This window comes from Nesoenas mayeri (assembly GCF_963082525.1).
Source record: "Nesoenas mayeri genome assembly, chromosome: 4".
In the NCBI taxonomy this organism is placed as follows: domain Eukaryota; kingdom Metazoa; phylum Chordata; class Aves; order Columbiformes; family Columbidae; genus Nesoenas; species Nesoenas mayeri.
In genome coordinates, this window is record NC_137540.1 from 64,093,167 (window position 1) to 64,102,370 (window position 9,204).

General features: G+C 54.7%; 1 protein-coding gene across 1 annotated transcript; it reads left to right on the forward strand.

Moving 5' to 3' along the window:
• Window positions 1–4,552: 4,552 nt before the first annotated feature.
• MSX1 (msh homeobox 1) lies at window positions 4,553–6,930 on the forward strand (the record flags this gene model as incomplete). Its single annotated transcript, XM_080343684.1, has 2 exons — window positions 4,553–5,006; window positions 6,500–6,930. The coding sequence occupies 2 exons, from the start codon at window positions 4,553–4,555 to the stop codon at window positions 6,928–6,930; spliced, it is 885 nt and encodes a 294-aa protein (XP_080199810.1).
• Between the last annotated feature and the right edge of the window lie 2,274 nt (window positions 6,931–9,204).

Here is a 9,204-nt window from a genome sequence, read left to right on the forward strand (position 1 = left end):
AGTTGCATTTCGGCATTTTGGCCTAAACCCACAGCCACTGGCCACGGGCACGGGGGGACAGCCCCCTCTGCGCACCTCTCCTGCAGCTTTGGGTCAGGACGAGGGGATTTCGGCACCTGAGACCCTGCTTCCCTTCTAGATGTTATTGCAGACACACGGGTAGGCACATAAACAACCTCGCCGGCTCGCTGTTAAAGCAGCCGGCAGTCGGATGCTCTCTTTGCTCTCGAGACTTTTGCCATCTGCAAGCGTTTCAGGTAAAAAACGAGGCGAGGAAACAGTGAAGCTTTCGTGGTTTAGAGGAGGCGGCTGGCTCGGCAGGCATGTCTGCGCCGGGGCTGGGAGCCGCATATCGGCCCCATCAACTACTTCTTCTGCAGAGCCGCCTGAGAAATAGTGGTAAACACCCCAAAAAGCGAACGAAAGAAAGGCGCCAAGAGGGGGACAGGCTCGGAAAGCATCCCGGAGCGAGCAGGCGAGGAGAAGCTGGCCGGTGCTAGTGGGCACGGGCAGAGGATGCCACACAGATATCGGCCACAAATGAGCCTGAAGGAGCGGTGCTGTCCTCTAGGAGAACCGGTGCTCTCCTCTAGGACAACCGGCACCTTTGCAAGAGGTTTTAAAAAACATATAAAATGAAATAGTCGTGTTGTCACTGAAAGGAAACCACTGCCATAGCCATGGGGTTTTCACCAAGACAGCCAAGTTCCCTTTTGAGCAGAGCAGAGAGTCTCGAAGTCTGCTTGACATCTTGAAGCTTAAATAACCGTAAGGCATTGTTACTCCCTGGCAGCAAAGTGCCTCGTTACGCCTGATTGAGCTAATTGCTTTGAAATAGGATATATTATCTATAATTATAGAGATCTTGGAGGAGACGGCCAGCCTTTTCTTTCATCTTTTCCAAGTGCATCATAATGTCGCGATCAAATTAATTTGGGCCACTTGAAATAGTGCCTTCCTTTCAGCCCGGCTCCTCCGACCCTCAAAGAGCCGGGGACGCCTCGGCGGCTGGAGTTGGGCCATCCAAATCACAGCTCTTGGTAACCTCCCGAGGACCAGTCCAGGTGCCTGAAGCCTTAGAAGTCGTCTAGTTTATGTTTGATCTGGGCAGAACGGGAAGGGGAAAATAAAGGGGGCGGGGGGGGGGGTTGGGCAGAAAAAAAGAACAGAGATCTTTTCGTATTATTCAACGCTTAGTGGAGGAGCAGCGACGGGAGCAGGGAGGGTTGAGACTTCAAGGGCTTTGAGGGCTTGTAAAGCCCGCGGGACATTTTTAGCACTTGCGATAGATCTCTTTACCCCCAAGGGCTGAGCCGCTCGAAGCTGGAGCAAGGCTGTCTGAAAGGAGCGCAGACAGAGCGGAGAGAGCGCGGAGGGGGCGCGCAGACGAAGCCCGAAGCGTCAGAGCTTCCGCGGACCCACCAGTCCCCAAAGCCTCCTGGTATCCTGTGGGGCTGTCTGGTCTCCTAAGAGCTGCTGTCTCGGGGGAAATAAAATAGAAACACGGGAAACAACAACACCCTTCTCCTTTCTGACTTCTGCCTTTAAGTCAAAGATAACGTTTACAAAAGGCGGACAATGCCCTGAATTGGCTTAGAGCTGCCTCCTGTCGTCCCTCCCCATCCCCCATGCACTCCTCCCAGCCCTTGTTGTTGTATTCCCACCGAAATAAAATGCTATGGGTAATGGCTTTGCCTAGCACATTCATTATATTGAAACGGGACTGTTTAGGATGCTAATTGCCCAATATTGTTATCTAGCACAAGTGCCTTCAGGGAAGCGCCACGATTCCAAATAAAAACATTGGACTGGAACAAACATCAATAAAGTCACCTTTTCCTCCCTCCTCCCCGCCCGCCCCTCCGCCCTTTCACTTCGTTTTTTCTTACAGCACAGGAAGGAAAATGAGAGACACCTAAAAGAAAGTCAGAGTATCAACAAAGTGGAACCAATAAAAAAAATTCCTAAAATCCAGTGACGTTTTCGTCACGCAGAACTCGGTGAACAAGGCGAGAAGAGTTGGAATAGCAAATTTTCCCGCTAAACAAATAAATACATCTTGGGGAAGATTTCGTTTTGTAAATTCGATTTCTCCATTCCTAACTTAGAATCTGTGGGTTTCATTAAGAAAGAAAGGAAAAAAGAAAAAAGGACGCAAGAAACGAAAGAAACTTTACTGGCTTCCCGTTTTCAGCTCAAGAGCTTGCCAGCATGTGAATTTGAATCAAGTCCTTGCTATGGTACAGTGATTAAAATACCACCAAGTATGACAGAAATGTAAACACAAAGCATTCATTGCTGGGAGATAAATAAAGAGCTAATTATCTCATTCTGTCAACTCTCAATGAGAGCGGGATCTCGCTCTCAGTATGGGATGCACACTCATCTCCTCAAACCTCAGAAACATCCCAATGTTAAAACCATTCTGCAAAAGAAATGTGAGGAAAAAAGCCCCCAGCAGCTCTATTTTTGTTTAGCATATTTCCGTCAAAACAATGAGATCGAAAGCAACCTAGGGGCTGCCCGAAAGTCTAATAAACACATCACGCTTTCCTTTGCAGGGTTGCTTTTCGGACCAGGGGGGGAAAAAAAAAAAAAAAGGATCCTACCTGTAGGATCGGGTGGAAGGGACACCGTGAAATACAATGCATCGATATTTGTGAGTGATTTCTTGGTCGGGGGTGGGGTGGGGTGCATCTTCGCGTCAAGCACCGGGCTTTGGGAAAATGTCGTGTGATTGGTAGAGCAAACTAATTTTGTCAGGCTGAATGTGCCGATGTCCCAGGGCTAAGGCGCCTTGCTCCCTTGATGCGGGTTAACGTCCTCAATAGTCCCCCTCCAGCTGAAGCCTTTGATCAGACCGCTGCTGGCGCCTAAAAACAACATCACTTGTCTGCCTATTAGAGGCACTGACTAATCGTGACAGATTGTTTATTCTCGCAATTAGCAATGCAGCCGCTTCTCCGAGCACCCCCTTCCACACCCCCGCCCCGGCGGGGCCCGGCCCGGCCCCCCGGCCCGACGGAGCGCGGCTGCGGGCAGCACGGGCAGCCGGGCTGGGCGAGGCGGTGGCATCGCTGCTCTCTGCCTCGAAGGAGCGCTCACCAGGGCGACACGAATCGGGAGGGGAACTGAATGTATCTACTCGAGCTATACTTCTGCGAGTAGGTCTGTGCGATGTGCGTTCACCCTAATACATAGAAGAGCATGGGCGTAGGCTGCAAGTCGCCTACAAATCATCTTCACCTATAGGGACCCTTTATGAGCATAGCACAAAGCGTGCGAGGCAGGTACATGCAGGACAGTACCCACAGTAAACACACCGCCAGAGTGTATACTCACGCATGTGGACAATACGTGTGTGTGTAGCTGCGTGCAGGACAATTCATTTAAATCAGGTCCCGCCGCTTATCAGTTAATAAAATGTCTATTATATCAGTTCATTTCATAATCTATATGCTCCTAATCTCTCATCTTTATTGGGTCCAGTTAAAAGAAAAGGGAATTCGCTGTCCCTCCCCGTTTAGATAATTACCCTTAAATTACTGCAAGAGCCTCTTGTGTTTCGAGGAGATTAGAGCCCTGCAGCTATCAATAAACTTTTCTCAGCGAGCGGCCAATCACGTTTTTAGAGACAGGCTCCGTTTTACTGCACATCCGTCCTGCGAGCAGGGATAAGGGTCGTAAAACAAATTTACAAAACAAAATAGCCGAGACTTTAATGGGTCTGAAGCTTAGATGTTCCTTTTTACGTGAATGAACATTTCATTATCTGGAGACACGCACACATCTATCCCACGAAACGTAGCACAATTTGAGTTCATGTATGTATGTATGTGTGTATGTATATACGCGCAGATATCCGGACACGTCGAACACGCCACAGGGTCGGCCTTCATTTAAAAAATAAAACAAACACACACCCCCTAAAAAACCCATTTTTTTTCAAGGCACAGCCAGGCTGCGGGACAGGCAGGGGCTGCCTCTGCGAGGTCACACTCAGGACAGCCCGACATTTGTTGGTTTTCCAGAAGAACGCGGCTCGCGCCCGCTCCCTCGCGCTTCGCCACCAAAACTGGCTTTTTTTCGTACATTAATACAGTTTTTCCCCGACCTTTGAGCCTCCGCCCGCCAGACCCGTCCCCACCCCCGCCATGTCTCCCGCCTGCGCCGGGCGCTGGGCCGCGGAGCCGGGCTGGGGGGCGCGGAGCGGGGCTGGGGGGCGCGGAGCGGGGCTGGGGGGCGCGGAGCGGGGCTGGGGGGCGCGGGGCGCCCCGACGGCCGGTCCGGCTCCAGCCCCCCGCCCGCTCGCGGGGCCGCCGCAGCCAATCGGGTGTCGCCGCCCCGCCCTCCTCGCGCTGGTTGGGCGGTGCCTTCCCCCGCGCCGCTTTATCAGGCGATGCCGCGCGCCGCGGGACGGAGCGCGTGCCGACGGTTGGTCGCGCCCCCTACCCCCGACACGCCACCCTCCCCCCAGCGCCACCCCCGGCCCCATGAGCCGCGGCGTCCGCTCTCGCCCGGCGCTGCGGTGGCGACGACGGGCCGACTCTGCATGGCCCCGGCTGTGGATATGACCGCCGCGCCCACCGGGGTTCGCAGCGACGAGCTGCCCGCATCCGCCTTCAGCAAGCCCGGCGGCGGCGGCCTCGCCGTCGCGGCGGCGATGGGCGGGGAGGAGGAGAGCGACAAGCCCAAGGTCTCCCCATCCCTTCTGCCGTTCAGCGTGGAGGCGCTCATGGCCGATCACAGGAAGCCGGGGAGCAGGGAGAGCTCCGAGGGCGCCGGGCCCCCCCCGGGCGCCGGGGCTACCGCCCGCACCAGCCTCAGCCCCCGCCTGGGCACCCTGACGGCGGAGGCGCCGGCCTCCCCGCTGCCCCTCGGCGGCCACTTCTCCGTCGGGGGCCTGGTCAAGCTGCCCGAAGACGTCCTCGTCAAGTCGGAAAGCCCCGAGAAGCAGGAGCGGAGCCCCTGGATGCAAAGTCCGCGGTTCTCGCCACCTCCCCCGAGTAAGTAGGGGCCGGGAGCGGGCGGACTCGGAGTCTCCCCTGAGCCGTCTGCACCCTTCCCGCGGGGCCGGGCAGTGCGGGGGCAACGCTGCGAGGGTGGCCGGGGATTTTCTCTCGCTTTCACTCAGGCCGGCCCCTCCTGGCATGTTTTTCCCTTGCGGTTTGCGCTCTTTGCCAGGCCACTTTGGCCACTTCAAAATATTGAACCGGTTCAAGTGCGTGCGAAGCCGGGGCAGAGCCGGAGGGTGGCTGCGAAGGCGAAGGAAGAGCAGTCGCGCCAGGGCGAGATCTTGTGCCAAACGTTAACCCAAGAGGGGGCAGGGAAAGAAAAAGCAGTTCGGCCTTCCTGTTAGCTTAACCTGGGGCTCGAACGGGCCACGCAAACCCTGACTCAGCCTCAGCAGTGTTTTTTTCCGAGAGTGGCTTAATTTCATAAGGACACGCACAGACCGGGCTCCCAGGCGAGGTGCCTTCGGGCTTTACCTCACCGGCTGCTATCTCAAGTGTTGCATCTCCAAACTCCGAAGAGCCGCAAATACTGATATTTTCCTGCCTAACTACGGATAAATTTAAATAATGAAAATAGCAGAGGGAGGACTGAGATCAGAAAAGCCCGTTAATCCTCTCCTGCGGCTGTGCTGAGCCTGGGCCGCCTGCCCTCGGCCGAATCCCGCTCTCTCCGCGCCCGGGCTCCCGCGGAAAGAGGCGAGTTTGGGGTGCTCTTAGCAGAGCTGCGAACAGAGCTGCTTTCTCTCTCCCTTGGAAAAAGTCAGGTTTCCCGAAGTGATTTGTAGAGTATCGCAGTAGTTTGAATTATTTAAATTGCAAAGTAAAAGTTGTTCTTACTAAGTAAACTCGGGACAGACCGAGGTTGTGGACCCTTAGAAACGTTAAATAAGAGGAGAGCAGTGAAGAGAGGTAGATAGAGGTTGAGTGTGAATTCAGACCTCTAATTACATGATTGATCCGATTCTCGGGGGCCTAATGAAGAAGGTGTGAGTCTAAGAATCCAGCCCGTTTTATTTTTTTTCCCATAATCCAACAAAAAGGACCGGACTTTTTTTTTTTTTTTTTTTTTTTTGGAGGATCACCTGCTTCACTTATGCCTCCTCCTCTGTATGAGCCGAGAGCTGTGAAGGCAGTCGGTGGAGGCGGTGTGAGCGTCTGGCTCCTGTCCTATGCCGAGTTTTTCTATGGAGTCAGAGAGGTTCTTGCCTTGAAGCACTGCGAGTAACTTTGTTCCCAGGAGCCTTGAAAAACCTTATTCCTTAGTAAAGCACCCATTTACTTTACTGGAATGGGAGACCTCAATTTTAAGCATGCCCGGACAGCCCTGGAGTTTTTGGGCCATCTCACTTTGCGCGGGACCTTATTTTCCCCCTTTTTCTCCACCCCAGCTGCTGTAGTATGTGGGCTTTGCGGAGTGTGAGGGTTCAGGCGCTGCTAACTGAGGTGTCTCTCTCCCCCTCTCCTCTGACTGCTCCTGGGTGCAGGGCGGCTGAGTCCACCAGCCTGCACCCTGCGCAAGCACAAGACGAACAGGAAGCCTCGGACGCCCTTCACCACGGCACAGCTGCTGGCTCTGGAGAGGAAGTTTCGGCAGAAGCAGTACCTGTCCATCGCTGAGCGCGCCGAGTTCTCCAGCTCGCTCAGCCTCACTGAGACGCAGGTGAAGATCTGGTTCCAGAATCGCCGTGCCAAGGCCAAGCGGCTCCAGGAGGCCGAGCTGGAGAAGCTGAAGATGGCAGCCAAGCCCATGCTCCCGCCTGCTGCTTTCGGCATCTCCTTCCCGCTGGGCGGCCCGGCTGTGGCCGGTGCCTCGCTATACGGTGCCTCCAGCCCTTTCCAGCGGGCAGGGCTGCCTGTGGCTCCCGTTGGACTGTATACAGCGCATGTGGGATACAGCATGTACCACCTCACATAGAGCTGAGCCCCACCGAGCTCATCCCGCTGCCTTGTCCGCTCTTGTTGGCTCTGCACACATTCCCTCCCTGCTCCTCGGCTCCTCACTGTGGACTTCTCCATGGACCCTGTGACAGAGTCTTCTCCAGTCCAGCTCTGCCTGGCCTTTGCTTCCCCCTGTGATGCTGGTTCCCTGGTCCAGCCCTGTTTCACTCTCCTAACAGTCCTGGAAGCTGTTCTGCTGTCTGGCTGGCAGAAACCTGAGGCATTGCCCCAGCTCCTACCTGGCACAGGGTGATGGGTCAGCCCTGCCCCACTTCCCTGGAACCCACTGGCAGCCTGGGAAGAGCCCCTCACTGTGGGGGAAGGAACTGTGGAAGAGAAATGGCAAAAAGGGAGCTGAATGATGGGACGTTTCTCTTACTTTCTGCAAGGCGAGGTCAAGAGGCATAAGTGTAGAGTAGCCTCTCCCATCCCTGTGTAACAGCACTATCTGTTACCTGTGTTTTTTCTTCCACCAGCTCCTTTGAAAGGGGCTCTGTGTACTATGTAATATACTGTATATTTGAAATTTTATTATCATTTATATTATAGCTATATTTGTTAAATAAATTAATTTTAAGCTACTGTTCGCTGCAGTTTATTTGCTCCTTGCCCTGACAGGGGTGAAAGAGAAGACTAAATTTGCCTGTGTATCAGGGAACAGGAGAGAGGGACTGGCTGTACCAGCTGCTTGTCTTCCTCTTCAGCAGACTTCAGCCTCAGACAGTGGGGCCTCAGCTGGGTTTTTAGCTTGTGGTTTTATTCTAGAGCTGCCCCATCATCATGGCTGTCTGAGGTTTCCTCCCTTTTTCCCCCAGCTGCCCCTTGCTGGCAGATCCCGTTGCATCCACTGACCCAAGGGTGTAGGTGCCCACTGCTGCTCCTCCATAATGTTCTCGGGACCGGCATTTCCCTGGCCGGGATTTCCAGCCCCAGGCAGGAGAAATGTTGCTCAGCTGGCAGTCTTTTGCTGGGAAGCTCTTGGCCTCAGCCCCCGATGGCTGCTGGAGGCTTCGGGGATGTGGTAACTTGTCCTCCACCTCAGGGCCAAGCCTAAAAAGAGACCAAGGGCTTGTCCCGCAGCTCCCTTCGGCAGCTTGAGAAAGGGAGAACCGGGGGCTTTGGGGTGGAGGGGAAGGGAGTAGAGGGGGCTGCCGCTGTCGGGGTGATGCGGGAAAAGAGGAAAATGTCACTAAAAGTGGAGGAGAGGCAGCGCTGTCCCCTGAGCCGAGGGGTCGTGTGATGAGGACAGAGCTGTTAGGGTACGGGGTGGTGAGGATGGGGTGTGAAGGACAAGCGTGTTTGGGGACGGGTGTGGGGCCGCGGCAGGCAGCCGGCGGGACCCGCGGGACTAACGCTCGGGACCGCTTGGCGCCGTCTCCTGCCCATCCCCATGGCTCCGGGCGCCCCGCAGCCCTCAGCGGCCGGCTCCGCTGGAAATCCGTCCTGGTCGCCACGAACCCGTGGAAACCGCCGGCGACGACCCCGCGGAGGAGGGCGGCAGGCCGCTCCGCGCCGCGCAACACTGCGCCCGCCGACCCCTCCAGCACCGGCGCCGCCGCCTCGTCGCGTATCCCCGCCGGCTGTTCCCCCGAGCCCTCCTCAGTGCGCCGCTACACCCGATTTCGTTTTGCGGATCGCTCGGGTAAGGAAGAGCGTTGGTTTTCCCTTTTTATTTAATTTCTTTCTTGTTTTATCTTCGCACTCAAGGAAAGGCCGCTGAGAATTTGGGGCTCTATATTTTATCTTGTTTTCGTTTTCCGCCCCCCGCCACCTCCCCGCTGCTTTTATTTCCAGCAATTTAAAACGTTAAGGCTGAAGCAAAGTTAGAAGGAAAATAATTGCTGTAATGAGGCTAGGCAATCTTCTGCAGGCACTGTGGCTCCAGCGAGACTGTAGCTAGGGGCGAGGCGGGACTTTTATCATCTTCTAAGTATCAATGATGCTTTCAATAACTCAACGAAACAACATACCTGAACCCAGGCACTTTCTCCAGAGCTCGCTACTCTAATCCCCTTCTTCTCACATCTCGCTCCGCCCTGGCCGCCCAGTCCTTTCTGGGCTGGAATGAGTTTTGGCTTTTTGTGGTTGTATTTTCGTGTTGTGTTTGTTTTCTGTTTTTTTTTTTTTTTTGGTATGTGTGGTGTTTCTTTATTCCACATCCCCCCCCCCCCTTTTTTTTTTTTTTTTTTTTTTTCCTTTTTGGTCTGGCTTTCTTTTCCGATCATTTCTTTTCTCTGTGCAAATGACAGTG